This window comes from Cynocephalus volans, chromosome 5 (genome assembly GCF_027409185.1).
Source record: "Cynocephalus volans isolate mCynVol1 chromosome 5, mCynVol1.pri, whole genome shotgun sequence".
Taxonomy (NCBI): Eukaryota; Metazoa; Chordata; class Mammalia; order Dermoptera; family Cynocephalidae; genus Cynocephalus; species Cynocephalus volans.
This window is the reverse complement of record NC_084464.1, coordinates 134,181,706-134,208,409: the sequence shown is the minus strand read 5'-3', so window position 1 is coordinate 134,208,409 and position 26,704 is coordinate 134,181,706. Positions and strand designations below refer to the sequence as shown.

The following is a 26,704-nucleotide window of genomic DNA, read 5'->3' as shown; positions in this document are numbered from 1 at the left end:
ATATGTTTGAAAATTGCTAAGAGAAAAGATTTTGTCTTCTCACCACAAAAATGGTTAAGTATGTGGGTAACGCATGTTACTTTACTCGATTTAGCCATTTCATAATGTATACATTTTACAAAACAACATGCTGTACACAATTAATACATACAATGTTTTATTTTGTCAATTAAAAGAGTAAATTTTAAAAAGAGTCTTTTTTGTATTAAAAAACTGTATACAATTTCTGTGGGAGCGAGGGCCAAGGAATTTGTTTAAAGAACTTCATGAAGTAAAAGAACATGTCCCATAGAGAGCATGTGATGTATCTGGGCTCCTGTAGCAATCACCCAGGTGGAATTATACTGACTTCTATACCTTTCAAAGTTGCTATCTTTTCTTCTGATAAAGGGTAAAACCAGGAACTTGAGCTCTACAGGTCATTAAACATTTATTGAACCTTTTTTTTGGAGAAAGCTGTTAATTCCAGTGCCTCTGCCAATTTCACTCTGGTGACTACAAACGGGCGCAGTAATGCTACAAGTAGGGAAAATGGAAATTGGCAGAGAGAGGCTTGATGTGGTCTGTCCTTTCCACCTAAATCCTCTTGTTAGTTTGTCTTTTCCATCTAAATCCTCATCTAATTGATTAGCATTTTGCTTTTCTTTCTGTCCTTATGTGAAATACTGAAAAGTTATGAAAAGACTGCTGTATCTGCCTAAGAAGAAACTGGCTTCTTTTCAGGGTTAAATGATCTTACTATCTCCTTTAGTTTTCTGGAGCACTTATTAAGTTTAGTTAGCTAAAGTATTGTATTATTTACCAGGGGCTTAGAATAAAGCATAATATTGTTATAAATTACTAACTATACTTAATTTTAAAGATGTTTAAAGCATTTTCAAAGGAGGAGCTGTAAAAATATCTTTCTTCTTAATGTGCTAACTGGTCCTCAAACTTTCTGAATGCAAATCAAAAATATACCTGAGAAAAACTTTATGTTAAAGGCAAATAAAGATCTGTATGAAGATAATAAACTAACAAGTCTGTTCTTAATCAGCACAGCAGTGTTTCTCTAAATCCATTGTCAAACTACCTAACAGTGTAAATAACTAAACACTATTTGCAATTTCCAAATAACATCAGTCATTACCAGTTGCCCTAGGCTTTTCTTGAGCCAACACTATAAATAATTGTATAATTATCTTTTAATCAGTAACGAATAACTGTACTTTGTAAGTTTGGGATATTTAGATCCATTTTATTTCATTAGGTTTATCACTAAATCAGAACAACCAGCTGTCTCCTACTGAACACAAAGTATGTTTCTATTTTAAAAATGAAAGTCAACAGTGAATGTTTTATGAAAAATTGCAGATTTAATTGTTGGCTCTCTGCTTTAAGATGCAGAACCAGTCAATGGGAAATACTTTTCCTGCTCTTGAACTAAATCTATCAGATTTCATCAATAATAAAGGAAAATTTCATAGTTATAAAACTTGTTTGCTTTTTGAATGCATGCCAGATCTGAAAAGGCAGAATTAAACTTAAACTACATTGACTGAAGGTCTGAGGTCACAGAATTCTTTAAAAATCCAGACATGTGTGTTGCTATGATTTTGGTTGAGAGAATAATAGATTTACAAGTAGAAATAATTTCATCTTTAAATTCAACAAAGTCTGAAAAAAATCTGAAAATTATGTCAAACCATATTTGTTGGCATTAGCAACCAATGGAAGCCTGAAGAAATTGCAGCATTTAAGTGAGTATGAGAATGCCACATCTTAATGTGTCACTTTCAAAGTTACACACTCAGAATACCTACCTGTCTGCACTTAGTATTTTCAATATAAATCGAACAGCTATTCTGAATATTAATTATCCTTTAGCTAATGGAAAATAACTATATGTCTCCTTCCTGCCAAGAAACTGTTGCGATCATATCGAAATTAGAGCAAAATCAACCTTTACTCAAAGCTCTACCCAGCATATATCATTATTGAGTATACAAATGGTATTTATTCATGGTAGCTATACTCTAATTGTTGGGAAAATATAGGAAAATGGTCAGGGCTCTTCAGATGTTCAGAATCTTGCCGAGCATTTGATGTAAATTGGCACGTGCACTCAGGTGTTCCTTGGTTATCATCTAGTGTAACCGCGCATGTGCACCCAGGTGTCCTCGCTTACGGACTTAAGGATAAAGGATGAGTGGCTCTGATCCATGGCCCTCCCCTCCCCTACCCCGGGGGCACTGCTGCTGCTGCTGCTAGTGCCCCTGGGACCCTCTGCAAGGCCACCGACACCGCTGGACCTGTAAGCTGCTGCTGCTGCTGAGGACTGAGCTTGTGTCGTCTGCCAACAGCTCCCGGAATCTTTCCCAATTACCTAGCATGGACCTGCATGTGAAGGGTCTGGGGACCCAGCCTGGCGTGTGAGGGGTCTGGGGACCCAGACTGGCATGTGAGGCCTCTGGTGACCCAGTCTGTACAATGAGTTTAAAGGGTCTGAGCCCTAGCTCTGACAATATAAATGGAAACTTAGTATAACGAAAATAATAACTAAAATAATGAAACATTCTGGCTTTAGTTAGGATTTGCCTTACTTTACACTAATAAATTCAAAAACACCCTGCCGCTCCTGTCTATCATTCATCTCTGATACCTTGATAATCAAACACTTGGGTGGTTTTGTTTTTGGACACAGTCACCCGGTGTTATTTTCCCCATGTATTCATCACTGAGGAAAACCTTTTACAGTGTGATATGAATACTCCAAGTATACCTCCTTACCTAAAGCATCTTCACTAGTTAAGAAACATTCTGAAATCACTTATTCTTTAAATTAGGTAAAATCTTTGATGAAATGCAAGTACTGACTCAAAGAGGATCAGGACAGATTGGAAACATACGATTAGGCTGTACCAATGAGTGAGGCAGCTAGGGCACAAAATTCAAGGGCTCTGAGGATGAGTACCTCCTTATATTTTGTGTCCTAGAGGCTTCACTAGCTTTACCCTAGTCCTGACCCTGCATAGGGTACAGATGCTCAGGGAGGCTAGACTAGTTGTAAAGCCTACACAGGAAGCTTTAAAGGGTCAAAGACCAGGAATTCAAAAGGGCCGTGTGCTCACAGAAGAAAGGATCTAAAAGGAAGATAAGGGGAAAGAAATTGAAATGTAGGGGCACCAAAACCAAACTCTATCTACTAGACTATTTGTCACTGGGTCTATAGTCAGAGATAATATTCCGAACAGGGCACCAAAAACAATGAATGTTACCATTTCATCAATTCACAATATAAGCATATATTGACTATTGCTTGAAATACCAGTCTCATTGTTACTTTTTATGTCCGAATTAGTTTACTTAATATTCCTCATATTATCTACCATTCTTCCTTTCTCATCACCCATCATTACTGTAATTATTTACTTAATCTTTGTCTTGCTTGTTAAATGGAAACTAAAGGTACGCAGAGAGCTCATTAACTGCTGAAACATCAGTTTCTAGCACAGGGCTGGTCCCTAATAGGCACTCAATAAGTAATTGTTTAATGGTATTGAATCATCTTGCTCCCACTGGTCCAATTGGAAAAGAATTTAGTGTTATGACCATGTTTCTCTATTTTCTTTCCCTTCCAAAGATAGATTAAAAAGAAGCAGAGATAAATTTGAATTTTTCAAATAACTGAAGGCAGAAATATGTACTTGAAGACATTAATGACATTTACAAAAATTCCTAAACTCATTTTTCTCATTAACTTTTGAGAGTTCTTTACATATTCTGGATATAAGTCCTTTGTCAGATATATATTTTGCAAATAATTTCTCCCAATATGTGGCCTGTATTTTTATTCTCATAATAGTGTCTTTTATTTTTTTTACATAGTGTCTTTTGAAGAGTAGAAGTTCTTAATTTTATAAGATCTAATTTATCTTTTCTTTTTTAACAGATTGCGTATTTGAGTCATAATTATAAAATATTTACATAGACCAGGGTCACAAAGATTTCCTCCATGTTTTCTTCTAGAGGTTTTAGTTTTTACATGTAGATTTATGATCCATTTTGAGTTAATTTTTATATATGAATTATGAGTTGAATTTCTTTTTACTTTTGCATATTGATGTCCAATTGTTCCAACATCATTTTTTGAAAAAACTGTTCATTCTCCATTCAACTGCCTGTCACCTTTGTCAAAAATCAGTTTTCTAGTGTATGTATGGAGTCTAGATTTTTGGACTCTCCATTCTGTTTCTTTGCTTTATATATCTATCCTTTTGTAAATATTGCATTTTCTTGATTACTGTACTTTATAAGTCTTGAAATCAGGCTATGTGAGCCTTCAAACTTGGTTTTTTTTTTTCCTCAGAATTTTTTTGGCAATTCTAAATCTCTCACTTTTCCTGGTAATTTTAGAATCACCTTGATAATTTCTCCAAAAAGTCTCGAAATTTTTACTGTGATCACACTGAATTTCTGTTAAACTTGCTTTTAATTTTACATATTTCAGCTGTGTGAAATATGTGTAGTAAATACAATTCCAATGAGAATGCAGTGGATTTTAATACAATGGATTTTAAATGTGCACTGACAGAAAAAGTTATTAAACTACCTACCACTTATCCTAAAAATCCTAGGCATGCAGTAAATGTTTACTGGCTACAGCCATTGATGATTCATAAAGGTGAGGTCTCTCTAGCATAAAGGAAATATTATCGGTTATACTCAGTGAAGATAATTACAACTTTTCCTTCTTGTCGAGTTCTTGACCACAATAAAACACTGAACTTTCAGGAGAGAACAGACCTATGGTTATTAGAGGTGGGAAAGGGCAAGGGGAGTCGGGCTAGGGAGTAATTGGGTAAGGGACACTAACAATAATTATGATTTGTAATGATGAACATGGTAATAATATTGATTTGATTATCACATACTGTACACAAACACTGATAGTCAACTCTGTACCCCATAACTATGTATAATCAAAAATAAATACATTTTTTAGTGGAAAAGAATTAGCCTGGCAAAAGATCCATTCACCTTTTTATATTCATGTTCTTATGGATACGGTCATTTTGAAATTAAAATCTCCAATTTGTCCCATATGTAAAAGAAAAGTTTTCCAAAATGCCAGAGGAGCTTCATTTTATGGAGATGCTAACACAGACTAAACATCAGCACAATTATCTGGGAGCTTTCAGCCATGCTTTTGAAATGTCCATTTTATTAAATACTGCAAAGCATATAAAAGTATTTCACCTGGGTGAAGATCTGTACCTGGTTGGCTAGTCAGTCCTGGGAGAGATTCCTGCAACTGATAGGTCGAGGTTGATGATGACGTGCCATCGGCTGTGTTATTAGAAGTCATATATGCTCCGTACGTTGATGCTGAGTAATACTGTGCATACTGGTTTTGGCCAAAGGCTGTGTAGGATGGATAATCCTGAAACAATAATTAAGATGTATATGTTTGAAAGAGAAATTATCTTCTAATATGCTTGCTCCAAAGAAAACCAGTCACTATGGTTAATTGAAAGATTAGTATTTCGCTCCATTTGTTTCTGAGTCCATGGCTTTGAGGTGATCCTGATGAGCAAAGACTACTTTGTGGGCATCTTCTACATGCATGTAGTAATGAACTACCCCTGCTGGTTTTGCAAGCGAGGTTCAGGACACAAGTATTAATCTACATAAAAGTTGTATATGATTCACTTTGTCACCCATAGCTATTCATCCAAGGATTTACATCAACAGGACCTATACGCCTGAAGAGGAGAGAAGAAGATGGAATTGGTCTGGATTCACCAAATCAGTTCTTATACATCTGCTAACATCACCAGCAAGGAGGGGTTGTAGCTGCCCCTCCCAGCTTCCGCACAGACTTCCTTCTGCATTCTTGTGATTTTTGTTCCCCTTCTAGGTTACCCTTGATAGTTTTGTTTTCTTGGCAGGAGGTAAAGAGTAAATAAAAGAAGATGAATAAGTGATTTCCTTACTCAGCCTCCTATGAAGTACATGTGTCCTGGAGAGGCCTTGACTTAGTCTTTAGTGAGGTTTTCAAAAATTTAGTTTTCCTTTTCTGTTATGGAGAAAAATGAAAGCATTGGATCAACTCTCCTGACCTGCTTTTTATTAAAAAATGTTAAGAACCTTAAAATGATACGATCCTTCAAAATCCTTTTACACATTAAGATGATGAGTAAGGATTTGTTATGATAAATGGTGTTTAATATATACAGCATGTTTTAGCCCAAATATCAGTGATGAAAAATCCTTGGTCAGGATTAAGATCCTCTGATGTGCCATATTCTGAAGGGAACAAAGATCCACATTTGACATAGTTTCCAAAAAAGGAAAATCTTTGGATAAGTAAATATATGTATTATCAGAAAAGAATTAAGTAATATGGTAAGAAACTAAAATTGTATTAGTCTATTAATTTTAAGATCTGATATTCTCCACTACCACCTGTGAGCCAAAAAAACAAAAAAAAAAAAACAAATTTTCTTTAATATTTGAACAAAGTTCCTAGCAAGGGGTCTTTCTCAGAATAAAACAATGACACTAAACATTTATATAGTGCTTACTCTATGTCAAGGCACTGTTCTAAGGGCTTAAATAGATTAATAGATTTACACATTTAATCCTCACAACCTCCTATGTCGTATTATCATCATCCCCATTTTACACTGAAGAGGACTAAGGCACAGAGTGGTTAAGTGATTTGTACAAGGTCATACAGCCTAGTAAGTTTCAGAGCTGGAATTTGAACCTGGAGAGCCAAACTCTAGTATCTGTATGCTGAAACTCTCTGCAGCCTGCTAAGGCCCTCAGAAGAAGATGAAGTTACATATTGGAAAGGTCCAGACTACTAGCCTCTAGCAAATATTATGTCTTTTTGTACTCAAGCATATCTCTAAGTTCTCTCTTCTTTATTTCCACTGTTGTCACCCTTGTCCAAGCTACCTTCACTTCTGCTGCAGCTAATATACTTACTTTCAAATTTATCACGTTTCCATTTTTTACTTTCTCCAAAGACCCTGAAGGCAGAGAAATCTTTTCAAAACATAAATTATATAATGTTATTCTTCTGCTCAAAACCATTTAATGGCTTCCTACTGGGCTTGGAATGGAATCCCAGTTTCTGATTGTAAACCATGGGGCTGTAGGTGAGCAGGCCCTGTCTATCTTTCCAAATGTATGTTTCCCCACCTGCCCCTCATGGACTAACTAAACTCCAGCCTTCTCAAGTTCAATGAAGCACCAAGTGTTTCACCTCTTGGGAGGTTGGGACATGCTGCTTTCTTCACCTAAAACACCCTTGCTTTCATTCTTCATCTGACTCTTAGAAGTTTTGGCCTAAATGTGGTTTCTATAGAGAGGCCTTCCATAAAACCTCTCCTATTGAAAATTAAATTTCCATTAATATTTTTAATAGGACCTTATTCTCTTCCTTCACGTTTTCTAATTCTACATTTATTTGTGTGTTACTGATTTACTGTCCATTTGTCAGGTAGGCTGTAAGCTCCATGAGGCAGGAAGCAGGTCTAATCCACCCTGTCCCACCTTCATGTCCACGGTACGCAGACCAGTTCTTAATACTTAATACGTATTCAATAAGTATTGCTAAGGAGAATAAATTGATACTAAGACCACGGTCCAAAATACAGATTACATTTTATATTCAGTCCATTGTACGTAAATCTTTAGATAGAATTAGATCTGTTTTATGATCAAATCTTAGTAAACAAATTTTCTTCTCCTTTATGAATCTTTTCTTAATCCTCTCAAATAGAATGGAGTAGTCTCTCTTTTATACCACCACTCTTTCTAGTGTATATTTCTGTTATTATATTCATTATATCCCCCCTCTGTCCATATTATTTTCATTTCTGTTTCTTTAGGAAGACTGTGTCCTTCCAGAGAGCAGGGAACAATGACATTATTTCTCAATCTTCAATCCCTAGTAAAAAAATCTAATGTAGAGCAAGTGCTCAATAAATATCTGCTGTATCAATAAATAAATGAATAAAATTAAGTTATCAAAAATTCTCAATTTTTTAATAAAATGTGCATACTGGCTCTGATGATTAATGTGTTAAGAAACCATATTTTCTTACTAATGCCAAATCACACCATTTAATCCTATCGAAGTATTGTTATTCCACACTATTTTAATAAGCAAAATTTCACTTTTGCATTTTAGGTTAATATAAGAAGGCAATAGAATTCCATCAGTAAATCCAAAGAGCAAGCACCTGTGTGGTAACTTACATTTTAGAATTCATAAAAGTCCAGCAATTATATTAAAGTAAAATAGTGTATTGCCTGCCCAGAAACCAGCTACCCTTCAATCTCAACTACTCTGAACATAGCTGAGAATCAGTAAATAAGAACAAAAGATTCTAAAGTGTCCACACATATCACAAATTCACCTCAATCAGAGCCGACTCACTCGTTCAAGAACATTCGCTCTTGTTCCACAGATAATTCTAACAAGCTAGATTTTAAAAGTCATAAAGATATTAGAAAAACATAATCAGGAGTACTAAGGACTACTAAAGGCAAACACAGTGACAATAGCAAAAAATCACAGTTGTCCGTAAAGTAGAAATTTTTCATTAGAAAAATTCATATAACTGAAAAATTTTTTAAAAGCCAACAGTAGTTCTAGAGACATTTTATTTAGTAACAAAAGATACTTCTTAGGACTGAAAATGTCATATAGTCTACGGCACAATCCTATGATTGATTATAGTTCAGTCGACTAATATTCATAACAACTGTGTTATATCAAGAAAAATGAAATTATGTTTAGTATATTTTGGGATAACAGTAAAGTATCTAATAAGTATCTAATACATTTTGTAATTCCATACCAAATGATCAAAACAATACAGCTTAAATGTTTAAAGAGTAAACCTTTAGCAACCAAGAAATCTAAAACAGACAGAATAAAATATCCCAAGAATTCGAGATAGCTAATTTTTTATTATCCTCAAATGCTGTCATAATTTTAAATAAAGAAACCTTATTGTGGGAGAATACACACTTATATGGCAACTTAAAATTACCCTCCAAAAATCTGCAATAGATACAAAAGACATAAATACAAAAAGCTACTATACCTGTTGTGAACCACTGAAATTCGTTGAATTGGAAACTGAATTATTTGCATAAATAGTAGATGATGGTGCAAAACTAGAACCTAGAGGTAAAGAACAAATTGCATTTAAAAAGTGTTTCTTGTAAAGTGATAAGAATATTTCCCTTTAGAGAATTCAGTGAGAGAAAAACATTTTTAATTTTCTTGCAAAGGCAGTGAAATTTGAAGTTGAGAGATTTATAAAGAACATGTGTTTAGCTATATCCCTCTTGTGACAGCTGATGAAGACTTTCCTGTTGAATCTGTTGGACTAAACAGGGACACATGGGAATAGCCTTCACAAGAACTGAGGCTGACACTCAAGGGGTTAAGCGTCTGCAAATGCAGGAGTAATCAAAGAACAGAATCTTACACAGACTGAGCCTACTTTCAGGAAACTACAGAACTTTCAAATTATTATGTTAACTTCATTTGCATACAAAAACCACTGGAGGAGAACATTTGAATGGGGTTATTAGCTTAGGAAATAACACACAGAACTCATTTAGAATTGCTGCTGCAGCTCTTTTAGTTCATTTATGTCCTTTTGTCGGAACAAAAAGAGCTGTGAATTAGGGTTCAGACTCAAGAAAGAACTGTTTATACTGCAAGAATCAAAGGTTTAGAGGCCTTCTAAAACTTTACTCTAAGGCCTGAAATTTATTTAATTACAAAAACCACTGGACTATCAATTACAGATTTTTTTTTTTAATATGTCCTTATGAAATATACTTATAAGGAGCAAAGTGAAAGACTAATGAGGCAGCTGGTTCCTTGTTTTACCGTGTTTTGACTGGCATTGGTATTACGCAATCAACACACTTAACCTGGTTTGCAATAGACAATATGAAAGTATTTGGGGAGTAAATGAAAATGCTTTGTCATACTGCTAACTGAACCTGTGTGGCTCACTGTGTACGCAAATATGTTTCTACCTACATTCTAGGTAAAAAAGACACCTGCCATTTCAGCCAAAGATGTCTACGTAATTATTTCATTTTAGTCAATTGATGAAAATGTCAATATCAGGTGGTTCAAATATGTAAAGTAGACCCAAATTTATCCTTAACAATATAGACAAAATGACAGATAAGAGCTAGCTTTTAATGTTCTTACTATATCACTAAAATTCCTTCTGCAACTATTACATAAAGATCGAATATAATTTTGAATGGAAGTAAAAAACAAGAAAAAATAAATAATAATCATACATGGAGAATTTTGTGAGGAGGGACAAATCACATAATAGTCCTAGTAAGAGATATAGTATCAATAGGGGAGAGGTATTTTAGGAATGAACAAAAGATCCTCAACCACTCAATGATAAGAGGAACTTAGAAAAGAACTAACTCCACTGTTCAATAGAATCATAACAGCATCACATACTTAAGGAATACTGAAAAGAAAATACCGGGTAGTACTGTGAATTGTTTTTATTTATTCTCTAAACTGGCTTTTTAGAAAAACTTTGGTTCATATCTACTTGAGCACTGTGAAGTTTTAGAATCACTTAAGTAGACTCCAAAAGTGTGACTGACCCGATGTCTTGCTTAAACGTTGCTTTGCTTGGACTTGGTTTCCTGCTGATGTTATGTAGCTTAAACTTAGGTATTTAAATTTGGCATGGGTCATATTTCTTGATGTATGCTCAAATATTTTCATCATGTTTCTGCCTAGCTATTTGTATTCAGAAATTTTGTGAGCAGTGGTAAGGTTTAAAACTGTTTTCAGGACTGGATATTTCTAGTCTGAAGCCAGGGAGTCTCATTCAAAGAATTTGCTCTCCCATAACATGTTTTACGTGTGGCTACTTACCTGGCATTTGGTAAGAATAAGGTGTCTGGCCTGGCTGTGGCGTGGAAAACCCTGGGCTGTAACTGAGGCAGCCACTCTGTAATGGGGACTGAGTTTGGGAAAGTCCACTCTCTGTCTTGATTGCTGGCAACATCACACCCAAATCTGTTTAGAAAGTGCATGTGCAAACCATTTAATTAGTAAGATGATCTTCTTTCTGAGTTGTAACTTACATTAGAATATAAAACTACTAGCCAGCAGGATTACCTGCTTATAATAAAAGAAGGAGAAGATAGAAGATGTGAAATACCGTAAGTGGGAAGGCTGTAGGGCTGTCCTGTCTGTGTGTAGGCTGTGTAGACGGCTGGCTGCTGCATCCCCGAATACTGAGTCTGGCCTGCATAGGCAGACATTGTTTGAGCTGCTGGTGTAGAAAGAATGTGTGGATAGGGCCTAAATATCAGAAAAATAGCATTACTGTGGCAACAAAGACTGCATATTAATTCAGACAGCTTAGATTCAGTGAAACCCTATAATACTCAGGAAGTAATTCTCCTCTTTATTCACAGTATAATTTTAATAATATAGGAAAGGACAATTGTCTGAAAGTCAGGAGCCCAGGCTCTGCCAGTCTAGTGACCTCGAACAAATAATTTACACTCCTTACATCTACCCTTCACCTGTAAAATGAGAAATTTAGTTAAGCTATTATATCTAAACTCTCTTCCAGGTCTATAATTATTGTTTGGATTTGAAATAGTACTCCAATTAATACGTAGGTAAGGAAAATTGGAGCACAGGTCAGTTAACTAATATGCTCATGAGCTTATCTACAGTTACCATGAGTGACCTAATGCTATGCAATGACTACAAAAGTCTATCTAAAAGCTCTACCAAGGATTCTCTACTAAGAATTGGAAACCTTAAAAAATAAAAAAGGAGACTTCCTGAAAAGAAATGGAATTCCATTCTCTTCATCATGCCACAGTTTAACATTTGACATAATATTCCTAACTGGATATCCATTCCCCAGCCTATACTTAAGAATACTCCAGATGCTGCAGAAAATAACATATTTAAATGCATACGTATCAGGAATCCAGACTCTTGGCACATCTGGCTGATTCCAAACAAATTCAGATATACACTCAATTTGGTTTAACTTAAAATATCTACCACTGTCCTCAATAAGGTGATTGTGTTAGCTATAGAAACAATAAAGCATATTCTCCAAAAAGTATGTTTATTAAAACTTGAAATCTAATAAAAATATTCAGTGATGGAACAAATTATGGAGTGTTGATGTTTGGATAAAATGTAGGGTCTTTAGATTTTCTTTAAACTAGCCAGTATTTTTGAATTTTCATTAAAAAAGATTGTGTATTATGATTTGAGCTTGATGTTTTCCTAAAGATATGTAAATAAATAGAATAGAGGGAATTATCCAGATAAATGTGGAGGTCTCACTTTCTAATTTGTACAGGATATTTATCTATATGTCCAATATATCCACATGTCTATCTGTCTATAATACATTTACGTACATTAATGTTTGTCAATTTAAAATTGTTACATGAGTATTGTGTGAATACAGATGAATAAAGGTAATTCTGGAAAACTGTTCTAACAAATCTGAAAGAAATCTATCAACCACTTACTTGGAAGGATATAGCTGTGGGGAATACTGATGCGCTGATCTGGGGCTGTAGCCACTACTTGTTATTACTGCAAGACACAAAATACCAGAGCACAAAAGGCTGCTTCATAAACATACTCCATGGAGTATACATAACCAATTTAAAGAAATTACCATGTTAAATACATGTTTCTAAAAATGCATTCATTTTCTAAAATTCATTTTCTAAAAAGAAACAGCTGCCTAAACACTTTTTCCTAATTAAACTGTTTCGAGTTTTGTTCTATGAGCATGAAATAAACATTCCTCTCACAAATTATTTTCTCTATCACTCTTCCATTTTCTCACATCAGCAGCATGTTCTTAGGTATTAACATACTATAAATTAATATCTTCGATTATAGGGTAATTAAGCTTTCATGATATAAAAGAAAATTGTTTTAATTGGCAAACTTTACATTTTGAATTCCAAATATGATGGCAATATATATATTGCTGCTCCTCATATTTATTCTAACTGAAATACAACAAAAATTTTAAAAATCTGATGTTCTACCCTTCATCTTCTAGCTGTTAAATATTTTTCTATTTCCTTTCACTTTACCAATCAGATGAGAAGTTAAAAATTTAGAGTCCAAAATATCCTAGTAATAATTGGAATATACATAGAAAACATGGGTAATGATGCAACACTTTTTTAAAAACATTATCACAAAACACAGAAGCAATCATATTAACAAATATATTTTGAACCATCAGAGATAATACTTTACTGAGAAGAACTTAAAGGGGAAAGTCAGGTCCTACTAACAGTTCATCCAAACATGCAGCCCCAAACTGGAATATATCCAAAACTTTGGAAGTTTCTCTTTCCTTTAACCATCTTCCTTGACTAAGACAGATGTACTGCAAATATATAGACTCTAAAGTGTTGAGCCAGGCCCTTCAGAGCCAATCCATACTGCGCAAGCACACAGAGTGTCTTTATTAGGCCATCTGCTGTTCATTCACTTTTCAAAAAGATTAAAGTAGTACACAATGCAGTGCTGGAATTAGTTTAGTCTAATCAATCATAGTTATACTTCAAAGTACTATGTCCTTTCTAAGTTGTTCATAATAATTCTGGAGCTAAACTTTTAGAATTGCAAAGTGACAAATAGGTTTAGGTTGCTAACTATTTTATGAAACATGATATATTTCTATATCCAAATGCTATTAAGTACCCTTGTGATCTGTTGCTTCAAAAACATGAAGAATTGAATGTGTTTAAAAGCTATGAGTATGGAAAGTATATTTTAGTTTTCCATAATGCAATAAGTATATTTTCAAAAATATCATGAATCAATTTTGAAAATCATCAAATATGACTAAAGGTGCTATGTTCTAAACATTTTCAGTAACGAAAATTTAAGTGAATTTGCTATATATAAAGTTGAAAATAAGTTGAAAAATAAATTATTCATTTTCTATTTATTAAAAACTTAAAAATTTAAAAGTTTCAAATTAACTTAATGAGAATAGACTTCATGCACTGCACTATGGGATTAAATGTATATTACATAACAACGGTGTTATTCCACAGGAACTTAGATCTTTGTTTCATAATGATGAATACTCTGTTTAGCAGAATATAGTTAAGTGAGGCTTAATTTTATGTTATTTTGTCTCTTTTCTATGGAACTTCACCTTAGCGCATTTGACTTGGGCTATATTAATCAGTTTTTCTCAAGATTGTAAAATACAAGGTTTTTCCAAAGAGACCTCAAATAATGAAAAGAAACGTTCACTATAGCAGCTTTTATTAAATAAGACAGAGCAAAATTATACATTTCAGGAAAAACCTATATATGTGAACACAATTTTTAATATTTAGGATGCTTTTTCTCTCTAATAAATAAATCTAGAAATCATTAGAATAATGTACCCACAACACAATAAAAACTCTATTAACCTTCATGATTTCATTTTAATGTCTACATGTTCATTTTCTAAATAGAATACAAAACCTTTGGCTCAGAAAACTAAGATGTTCATACAAGAAATAAAAACTGGAGAGTTTCTGCTTCTTTACAAAAATGTGTACATTTTGTTCTTACAAATTAGCAGATAACTGAAAACAACGACAAAATTGGATTAAAGTGAGTTGCGGTTATGCTGATCAAAGTAAAGACTGTTCCTACAAAGAGTAGCTTAATCTCTAGAAGATTTCTGGACTACCATGCACAAATTTGGAAATCCTCTGCTTTATTTCCCATCATCATTTAATTAATCAGAGACATTACCCAAAGCGCTTGACTCATTGTACTCCATCTCTTCATACAAAAGTAAGTAAAACTGCTTATCTTAAAACTGTCCTGAACACTAATTAAAATGAAATTTCAATGTCTTTTATCAGTTTCTCAGAGGATGGTGTCAAGCAATTTTAAACTTTTACTCTTATTATCATGACACCTTGTATCAGTGACTCTCATGAGATGAGAAGTCAGAAATGGGGGTTGGGAGTATTTTGCCTGCCAGGGGACACTTAAAACTCTGGAAACATTTTTGGTTGTTACAACTAAGGGGTGATACTGGCATTTTGGGGTGGATGCAGGAATGCTGCTGAACATCTTATAATGCAGAGGATAGCTCCCTCAAAATAAAGAATTAGCCCAAATTTTTAATAATGCTGCAATTGAGAATCCCTGTCCTAGATCACTGATGTCAAACAGAACCTTCTGTGGTGTTGGGAATGTTCTATATCTGAGTTGTCCAATATGGAAGCCACTGACCACAGGCAGCTCTTAAACACAGGAAATGTGTTTACTGGACAATGCAGCCCTAGATAGTTCTTAAAAGAAAACTGGGAAAATATCTGTGAAGGTAGAGTGAATTTCAGACAGGATGATTATTTACACCTATTTCTTTTTACATCTTTTTATTTTCCAATGGGGTATTACAGAAAGGACCCAGAGACTGGTCATCAGGACATGACTCCAGACTCATAATGTCACTGACCAGATGTGAGGCCTTGATTGTGTGGCCTTAACCACTGTTAACTTCTCTGTGCACCTCAGTATTCTTGTCTATAAAATGGATCAGAGAGCTCTGAAATTCTTTCCGGAGCTAACATTCTATAGTTTTGTTATTCAGCTTCCAATTCACTTGTGGCATACTATTGGAGTATGTCAGCAATTAATAATTCCATTCCTTTCCTTAAAAACGTGTTCATATATATTTACTTTGTAGAGAAAATTCACAAGAGCTATGAAAAGTAAGGAATACAGTACGCTACAATAAGTTGGTACCTACTTATTTCCTGGGAGGCAGGTGAATTGCTAGAAGGGATATAGGTTAGCACATATGAGCCTCCAAGCCAAGTTTATTTACAACTGTGGAGTGCTAATTCAGGTATTTATTTAAATACATGGCAACCACTTCCAATCAGTGTGAACTAATAAAATTGGATCATCTGTATCTATAAAAATCAGTTATCTGCCATAAGCGATATTATTCTCAAAGACATACCTCAGTTCTTTTTACGGAAAATTCTTGTACATGAGAACATGAATAAATGTAAAATATTTTAAAGTAGAATAACAGAACCAAGACTGAATTTACCATATATACTTTTCTAGATTTAATGTTCTTCTTTCTGATATACACATCCCTCCTCAGGTTAAAAAAGTCCTCTCACCAGATGATAAGCCAAACCAAATATTGTTACTTAAAAAAAATCTTTAAGTCAATTTAATTCATGCCCTTTGTGCCCAGCTGGGAGTTATCAGGTATTTATATTCAAAAAGGATTGATGTTTAAAGACATGCTATTGTTCTCTTTGAAGCATACCAATGCTTTCAGAGGCTGGTTCTAATGCAACCAGCATGTGCTCTCCTGCAGCCCATTAACCTCTAATACTTGTCACTCAGCTGCTTACACAGGAGTTTTTTAAACGAGAGGAAACAAGGTTATTTAGAAGGAATCAAATGGATAGTTTTACATCTTGAATGTTGGACAGAAAGCAGCTTTTATGTGATATCAATGGGTAAGTTGAAAGAACAAGGTTGGCTATTACAACCTAATTATTAAATTAATTAAACACTGCATAAAACAATTAGAAGGAAGCCAGATCTGCTTACCTCTAATAAGAAAATCATGGGATTGTTAAACTGCCGACTGAAAATCCAGCAAATGATTCCAAATATACTTCCAAAAAATGCATAGTTTTATGACAATTAGTTCTCCAAAAAAGTGAATTTACTGCTATCTTTATAAAGATCAAAGTTCTTAGATGTTTATGCTGCTTATTCACAAGGAGGAGGATGTGTATGTACCCCAACGTGTACGTAAGGACACATGAGCTAAAGGCTTTACCTGACCCAGTAAAAGTGTCAAGCGCTCCATCTCCAGTCGTGGTTGTGGTTTCACTGCTGTTCAAGGGCTCTGTTTTGACTGCAAGAAGAGACACTATGCAGAAGAATAAGTACATGTGAGTTTTACTTCTAAATTTATATCAAAGACCCTGACTGTTCTCTTAGTGACTTTTCTAGCTACCATGGGCATGCAAGAGAAAACTTGAAACTTGAGAAGTTGATGAGGAAAGTTTTGTTAATTTAACTTCTAAATGGACATGCATTTAAAGAGGATTTAATCTAAAATCCTCTGGCTAAGCTAGTTCTCTCGAATCTGGCTTTTAAAGGCAGTCCACCTTACAAAGTGAAACAGCAGTACACATATTTGCATTTTTAACTCACCTAAAGCACACTCCAATATAGTCAATAGACAGAAAAAAGGAATCATCAGTCGGTCTTCAGCACATTTAATCCAAATCATAACAAAGAGATTTACTATCTTATGTTTTATTCTTCCCATGAGGGTATTTTTAAAAATTGGCTGCATAGGAGTACAATGGAGGCATATGCAAATACAGAAACCACAGGCCTATTCATGTGATGGGTGAAAAATGAGGTACTCAACAACTCTCTCTGCTGCTCTAGAAAAGACAAAAGACTAAAGACTAAGGTGTTGGGCTTTTTATTTTAATGATATAACAATTTTTCATGTGTTATAGAGATAATCATAAAGTAAGAGATGACTTCCACAGCAGCACGTACATCTTCTGAAAACTCTTTTAATATATCATTTCTACTTTGAGGTGGTGTATTTTGGCAAAATCCTCTCTTGGCAATGATGTAACCTGGCACACATTATTGTCCTTATTACATGCAATGAGGGGGTCAGTGATAAAGCCTCTACCCATTTTGTCACACCATATTTTCCCTTCGTTGGCAAAGCTCTGCTAAATATATCACAGCAGCAAGGGAATAAACTAAATTATTTTCACTTAACACCTCTTGTGTTTTTTGGACATAAATGGAATGATACAGTTAAGTAACTTAGAAGCAAGCAGAAAACTATAAAGAAAGCCGAAGGTAGCCAACTATAAACAAATGTAGCAAAAAAGAACAGTGGGGCCATAGGGTACCCACCAACCAAGCAAGCCAGCAACGTTATTCTGTTAGAAGAGCAATTAATAGATGGCAAAACATGCAGTAATGATTATGCTCTTTCCACATGAACAGAATTGATCAGATTCTCAGTTAAGTATCCATGATTTAACAATGATACGAAGATTTGCTGGAAGATTCAGAGAACTGCAAAGGTTGGGAAGAGGGAGAAAAGAAACTTGGATTACTTATCATAGCAAAAGGCAAATTTAAGGTTGATCCATCTTCAATAGCAGCAATGATCTAAGAAGTATTGTCTAATTATTTGCGTAATGATAAATAATAAATTGGTGGTTACTACTTTTCAGTAGTAACTTGCACAATAGTCCATGTTATGGTTATACCTAATAACTATACTTACAACTACAAAATTATTTATTATTTCTTGAGCGTTTACTATGTACTAGGCAATGTACATTTAGCTAATTCTTACAACAACTCTGATGAATACGAATCACTGTATCCATTTCATACACAGGGAAACTGAAGTTCGAGTGGGTCGAGGAGCCTTTATAAGTTCCTATGAAGGAGGCAGAGCTAAGATCCAAACTCAGGTCTTTAGCTCTAACATCCATGACCTTTTCAGCATAACAGGCTGCCTCCAGGTATGAAAGTGGCTATGTGCATGACAGCGACTCTTCACAAAGGCTCAGAGCATGATAAGAATGTGGTTATCTCCTAGATAAAGTAATCAGGAATACATTATTGAAAATGAAAACTGCAAAATATTGGCATAGACTACTAAGGTATGTTTTCCATTTCTTCCTCATGCAATATTTGAAAAGACAACAAGAAATAGCAAGTTTGAAAGTAGGTAATAATAACAGCACATACTTAAAACGTACTTTAATGCATTCCAGGTGCTGTTCCTGTGTTTTACAGCTATTAACTTTTTTACTCCTCACAACAGTTAGTAGATAATATCAACATCTTCAATTTTTGGATGAGGAAACTGAGGCACAAAAAGGTTAAATAACTTGCCCATAGTCACAGAGCTGGTAAGAGCTAGAATTTGAGACCAGACGGTGCGTTTTCAGAATCCAAAGTCTAAACCATACTGCCTCTCAGGCAGCACTAACTAAACAAGAATTCCTTTAATCTATATGAAGATAACCCAGAGTATATTCTAGATGGGTGTAAAGGCAACTCTCTGTGATGCAATGTCAACGTGTGATTTCTGACATTTATGACAAAAAGGCACAATCCAAAGCCTTCAGCAAAACTAAGACATGAGACAGTTTCTCGGAATTTCCAATTTCTAATTGTGGCTAAGTTCCTATTTAAATGTGTCTATACCTATAAACAATACTTGTAAAATAGATTTATTGTACTAATAGTAATATAATTTCACTTGTGAATTGGGCATAGGGTGGGATGGGCAGAAAGTGAGCTGTGTCTAACAAAACTGGTCTAGAAATCAACATGAAGATTAGTTTTACTTTTGATTCCAACTTTGACCTGATTTCAAAACCTTGGCATTGGTTTTGATTATAATCTCTTCAATTCGAAAGTTTCAGGTGGCCAAAAAGAGAAAGAAGAGGCAAAGAGACAATTTTGGGTCTCGTTCATTATATTGGAAACACTGCTCACTAAAGTTTTAAAGGTCTGTATTTAGTCAAAGACAGACAAAGAAGGTTCATTTTACTGAGAAAAGGCATCCCTACGAAGTACATGAAGTGAGGCATAAATACCAAGAAGTGTTCAGTGTACTAAAATGCATGGATTTTAAAGTAATAATTCAACAAAATGGATGCTAGCATTTGGGGAAAATGATGCACATTGATGGAAAATTATTTTTCCTATGCAGGAAAGAGTAGCACAAAATGGAAAAGAGGAAAGAAATAAATTATGTTGTCACAGAGAATAAATTATTTCACATTAAGTGAGCATCAACATACCTACCTTGAGCTCCAAGTAAGACACAAAGTTATTTTGGTTTTATTTTTTAAAGAAAAGAAGTAATATTAAGTAATAAATAATTTGATTTTTTTCAGCAACAGGGAGGTCAAATAGAGAAGTGAAATGGACAGTCCTTATATTATTAGTTGATTTATTAAAAAGATGTTAGAATACAAAGAAGTATTATCTTGATATTCATAAAAATTATCATGACTTCATATTCATAAAAATATGAATCTTGATATTCATATTTATTTTGTTTCCACACTTTAAATTAGATGTATTATATACTTATCTAGTAGCAGGAAACTTTTTTTTCCATTAAATACATGCTAGGCACTTTTGGAAATGTTCATTAATAAAACAAATCTAGTTTTACTATTTTTCTAAAACTTGTAAAAATCCTCATTCCAAATGATTACCAGTATATAATTCATTGACATGTTCAAATGTATTTTTTTAACTATATTTTGTTTTTCTTAAATCAACATGGAGTTTAAACAGGGCTTTTTAGTTATTTTCAGGATAGTATTCAAAATCATTACATGCTATAAAATGCAAGTAAAAACTTTCTTTAGGAGAAAAGCACATTTTTCAAAAAATTCAAACTTATACAACAAAAGTTTGGACATCAAAAGCAACAATCATATTTTAATGTCCTAGGTTGAAGAGTTCTGTGGCTTTATTCTTCTACATGCTCAAAATAAGTGAATCAGGGTTCATTTCCCTAGAAGTGAGATAAAATAACTTTATATAGCACTTTGTACACAAGCATCACATTAAAAAAAAAACTGTATTGTCAGGTCCTCCTCCCCACTAGTTATCTACTTGCAATTTGGATGTTTTTCATAAAGATGAATACTAAAATAAGTAAATAAAAATAAAAGTAAAATGTATGTACACATAACTGGATTTTCTATTTTTTGGCTTTAAAAATAATTGATATCTCGGGACTAGATCAAGGTCGTACATGATTACTGTCTGGTCTTTGTTCTGGCTACTAAATCGCTGACCTTTCTTCATATCCCAACCTTCATCTCTATACCCAAACACATATTTTCAAAGCAAACTTAATTTTGTCTCCTTAGACTATCTTTAGCACTTAAGTACAACATTAATGTGTATTAATTATTTTTGGAGAAAGTCCAGGTTATTATCATAACTCAAATTTATGTTCATTTGTTGCAATAGCAGGCTTAATCTTTGAAAGGTGACCCAAGTAATTTACATTTTACATTTCATCTTCATGAATCTGTGTTTAAACTGTTGTCCACTTAAAAGTCTATTTATATCTAATTCCACATATACTTCTTTCTGACCTACAAAATCACACATAGTGACTTTTGACAGCTTAGTTTCTACAAAGAATTTCATGAAGAGTTAGATCAAGAAGGTTACAATTTATAACACTGCAGAAGTATCGCCGACCGATTTTAATAACTGGTAAAGCCTATGATTTATGTTTGTCTGAATCAATATATTCATTCAAAACCTATAAGTACCAAGTATCTTTCATTTCTAACTATTTATAAAATACTTAATTCTGTAAAATAATTTGATGGAGAAACTTATAACTTAGAGCCACAGTATTAGTTAATTCTACTGCAAAAACACATAACATTCAGAAACAAATTCATTCCAAGTGAGTCAATCATCTATATATGAGAAAAATTCTAGAAGATTCTTTTCTATGATATATAGATTTCAGATACAGAACGCACAATAAGGCTGGTCAGAATGTCTAAGTTTGGTTCCCTTAAGCCTTTTCTTTGAAGTCTTTTCTTGATCTCCATGTAGAATCAAATATTCTCTCCTTCTGCTGTGCATCCACCTTGAACACATTATGGCACTCATTATTTTTATGTCTGTTTCCCTCTGCTAGACTTTTGGTCCCTGGATGGCCAGTATCATATTCTTTAGGTCACTGGGTTCCCATTTCCTAGCACAGAGCCTGACATATAATGAAAACTTGATACATTTTAATTAAGTGAGTAAGTGAAAATTCACTCTTAGAGCATGTTCTAAGCACTCCTGATAGATTTAAGTATTTTTGTATTAAAGTATAGCTAATCAATCATGAATCCTTACAACATTAAGCAAATTAGAATCTGGAATTACCTATATCTGGAAGTAACTTTTCATATGATGGGCATGTACAACATACTTCATGTACAGGCACATAAATCTATATTAGAAGTCAGGCCAAATCTGACCCATGCATGGCCTGTTTTTGTATGGTTTGTGAGTGAAAAATGGTTTTTACCTTTTTAAATGGATGAAAAATATCAAATAATAACAACATTTTATGACATGAAAATTTTATAAAATTCAAATTTCATGTTCACTAATCAAGTTTATTTGAACACAGTCACACTCATTTGTTTAAGCAGTGTCTATGGCTGTTTTTGTGCAACAATAGCAGATATCAATGGTTACAACAGATACTGTGTGTCCCGCAAATCCTGATCATTGATTTACTTGCTACGGTATGACAGCATTTATTCTATTTTTACATTTTACATTTTAACAATTTTACAAGTAATAAAAATTTGAAAGGAAAACGTGGTTCCAATATAAATATGCAGATGTAATTATATAATTAGGATTAAGGTGATGAAACAATTTAAACATTACTTTAAGGAATAATGCAACATACTTAAAGAGCACCAATGTAGTATATAGGATTTTAAGGTGATACTAGCAACTTATATTAATAAAAACCATACAGTTAAGATTATCTTTTTGAACATCTCAAAGTTAATGGACAGACCTTGAAAAGCCAATTAATTAGTTTTTAGCTTTTGCCTTTTGTTTTATTATAATAATTTTTCAAAGTAATCCAATTCAAGCAGTGAAACCCAGAATTAAAAATAAAATAGTTTATTCTCAATGGAAGAGATTTGTGTCATAAACACCCATAAAATCAATATGCCACCAGGACTATATCACTAATAATCAAAGTATACCTGACATTTTTTACTAAAAATTTGCCTTCTTTTGCCCAGTTTACACATTTCTAAATGCAAAAGAGTTCATTATCTGATCAAATATAAAAGAGTTTTTTAACAGGATGCATGATGTCATTTTCCTTAAAAAACTGCTACATAATTATTATTGAATCATTAGTTAAAGGAAGAAAAATATACTGGTATTTATTGACAACCAATTTATATACATTATATAATTTAAAATAAAAAGCTTGCCAAGGAAGGGTCATCCTCCTTTAATAGCAAGGAAGTGAAGCTCAGAGACGTTAAGTAACTTGTTCAAGGTGGCACAGCTAGTAAGTATATTGCTAAGATCTAGATCCTTGGTGGCCCTGACACACAAATCCTTGTTCCTCCCGCAGGGACCCACAAGTCTAAGCATTAAGAACCATGAAAACTCAGTATTTAATACTTAGAAAAATGTTTCTGGATAAGATTATATAACTACTAAATATTGATTGTATATATTCACTGTTATAATGTTGCTTGTGTTTATAACACAGAACGCTACTTAGAACAGACAGCCAGTGAGCTAAAAATATTTTTTACATATTAAATGCTTAAAAAGGGATCAAAATTAGAATATTTCTTGACACAAAATAATATAAAATTTAAATTTTAGGGCCCATAAATAAAGTTTTATTGGAACACAGCCACACTCATTCATTAACGTATTGTCTATGGCTGCTTTTGTACTGCTATGGCAGAGCTGAGCAGTTGAAACAGACAGTGTAGCCTACGATGCTGAAAATATTTATGATCTGACTCTTTACAGGAAAAGATCCCTGTGTTAGAATTAGGAGTAACTAAATATTTTTTATTTATTTAGGCAACATATTTTTAAGTATGAAAAGTATATTTTAAATGTGGAATTAAAAAAATTGAAACTAAAACTATAAAAGTATAAATAATGAGCACAATGGAGTATTCTTTATTCACTGAATGAAATATATTCTAAATTAATCTGAGACAGAGCAGGATCCAGCCAAACTCTGCCTGTTCTAACTGCTTGCTTGTAATGTATATTTATGATAGGCATGAGCTCCTCTTTTTAATTCTAAAATTGAGTGGTTCCACAGCAGTTTCATAGTTTTGTTTTAATTTGATCTTGTTGTTATCGGTGCCATGCTCTATTATTTTTTTAATATTGATAGCATATTAACATTTGATTTAGGAGAAAGTTTATATACTGTATGTGTGTGTATATGTGTATGAATGTAGTTAATATCTACAGCTCAAAACATTTAAGAGATAATATAAATGTATAATTTTAAATGTATAGCTTTCATCACTGATAATTTTCACAGTGATGGGATATTGACTATTAATGATACTTTAGATATGTTGCATTATCTATCAAAGTCTGTAAAATAGCAAATATCATTTTGCCATGTTAAGAATTTAATTTAAATTATGAAAGTCTACAGATTACGAAGGTGATTAAGTTTGTATGTACATCCAGTCTACTTCAACTGCTCTGATTGACATAAATCTTGTTGGGGTGAGTTAACCCCATAATAAACTGATAAGAAGTCAGAAAACCAATATATGTACCCATTTGTGTAAAATTATGAAAAACCTGAAAAAAGAATACTACTGATCAAAGGAATATAAGATTAGAAAACCAACTGATAAGAAAAACATAACCAACTATTATCAATAAAAAATTAAAAGGCATGTTCATTTCTCCTCTTTATAAAGTAGTAAACAGAGAAAAGGGGTGCAAACATAGAAATAGCAACAGACAGCAAACCAGAGGCGCAAACCACACGCTCAAACACATGCAGTGTACCATCATCTCTCATACTTGTTGCAGAGGAGGGGGTGCTGCAACTCAGTAACCAGTCTGCTGTATTTAAAACAGTCATGTTGTCCCCTGAGAACAGGAACAGTATAAGAGTTCATTGTCTGAATGCCTGCTGAGTGTACATGAATAATCTTCAATGCTTGCCCCAGTTCCTGACCTTTTAGCCAAAACTGTAACTGCACTGCATGACTTTTACATTTAGTTATCAGATCTGTTTTAGTTCATTTATAGATATGTACACAATGATTAGTGAACTTCAAGGTCTGATTACAGAGTGGTTGGGTTTTTTAATCTTATTTGTACCCAATTTAAGGTTTAAATTTAAGTGTTCTTACTCCAGTAGTCATCAAATATTCTTCTACATTTGCAATTCCATAATTAATTAGCTGAAATTATAGATGCATGTTTAGAGACAAACATTATAAATGAAGGAAATGTTAATCTACAAAGGGTTTGGTGTAAAACATTATTAAATACAGGTAAGTTGCAATGCACACAACTTTACAAAGAAAAATTTTAGATTGCACAGTTATTCTAAAATAAATGGTAAGAGGTGTATCAATTTCACTGACATTTACTTAAAATTTAAAAGAAAATATGATGTGGCAAATGCTGATATCTGGTAATATGAATAGCTTATAAGTTAAAACAAATTTCATTTTATGTTTAATTTATTGACTAGACGAGATGTACAAAATTTCAAAATGATTGTGAATAATTTAAAATGCAGCTCATATATCATATATGTGTATATATTTATAGTATCTCTCTATATACATATTCCAATATAAAAATTGGATCATATTTTCTGACAAGTTGAATACATTTTAGAAAAACAATAAAGCAGAATATTTGAAATAAGAGCTGTTATTGTTGCCATGTGCTGTGGCATTATTATGGGCTAATCAAACGAGAAAGTATCTGGAAAACATGCAATTCCTTTTGAAATAAATAGTAGTTATTATTCTCTTTGAAAAGAAAATGCAGCAGATATGAATATTTTCGTGTTTCCACATCCACTAAAAATTTTTTTTAAGAAAAGTTTTTGGGTAAACTTATTTTTACAATTCAAAATAAAACCAAAGAGAGGAGAGTATGTGTAATATATTGCATACCTGTAATACATTATATATATATTGGAGGATAATATCAGGATGCAAATCCTTGGACCACAATTTCTATATATTTTTTGGAATGATTACAAAGGCAAACACAAAAATGAAGCCTCATTCAAAGCCCTCAAAATGTTGCTTAGGGCTATCTATTCTCTCTGAATGTTTCCAGCTATGGAGAAGGAAAAAAATTCAGGAAAATCAATTAAAAAATCAATAATATATTAATATTATAATAATATATATTCCTTGGACATAACACTAATTATGTTATTGTTTTTAAGATATTTATCAGCAGATTCCTAACATGTGAAATTAAAGCGAACACTGAAATGTGATTCTGGGTATCTTCAGGGTAGTACTCTCACCTCCTGTACCATTTGTAGTCACTGATGTACTGCTGAGGTTAGATTTATCCAGTTTGGAGCCACCAGGAGCATCACTGCCTCCAACAAGAGTATGAGGACTTGCCAGGTCCTGCATTTCCATAGACCTGTTAAAGCAGGAAGCAGCAGAGCAAAAGTTGAAATGTCAGCAATTATTTTTTAATAAATTACATATACTGTTCTACTGAGCACATGTGTTATTTCACAATAAGATGAATTGAAACCAGTAGCTGAGACTTCTTAGTTAAAAAGGTTGAACATGTTGGTCCATTAAAAACAAAAAAATAAATAAGAAAAGCTTCCACAGTAAGTTAGGTCTCGTAGTTTATTTGTTATTCGTAATCCTAAAACTATTCCATATAATAATGTAAGGAAAAAAAGAAGATTCTACCATCTTGGCAGTTTAAGTTGATATGGATACCCAACCTCCTAAACTAATCACCTCTGTTATAAAGAAGTAAAAATGCTGATAC

The 26,704-nt window shown here is 33.3% G+C and overlaps 1 protein-coding gene across 6 annotated transcripts in view; it reads right to left on the bottom strand.

The window, feature by feature from the left end:
• Nucleotides 1–26,704, bottom strand: part of EYA4 (EYA transcriptional coactivator and phosphatase 4) — a 260,369-nt gene that overhangs the window by 42,817 nt on the left and 190,848 nt on the right. For 3 of the 6 annotated variants that reach the window (XM_063096128.1, XM_063096132.1, XM_063096133.1), the window contains 8 exons: nucleotides 26,214–26,338; nucleotides 24,734–24,802; nucleotides 16,908–17,000; nucleotides 12,577–12,643; nucleotides 11,229–11,371; nucleotides 10,940–11,083; nucleotides 9,108–9,187; nucleotides 5,239–5,422 (listed from right to left, as the gene is read on the bottom strand). In XM_063096128.1, the coding sequence (XP_062952198.1) occupies nucleotides 5,239–5,422; nucleotides 9,108–9,187; nucleotides 10,940–11,083; nucleotides 11,229–11,371; nucleotides 12,577–12,643; nucleotides 16,908–17,000; nucleotides 24,734–24,802; nucleotides 26,214–26,338 (905 nt within the window). The remainder of the gene's footprint in view (nucleotides 1–5,238; nucleotides 5,423–9,107; nucleotides 9,188–10,939; nucleotides 11,084–11,228; nucleotides 11,372–12,576; nucleotides 12,644–16,907; nucleotides 17,001–24,733; nucleotides 24,803–26,213; nucleotides 26,339–26,704) is intronic. The other 3 variants (XM_063096129.1, XM_063096130.1, XM_063096131.1) reach the window with 3 other exon arrangements.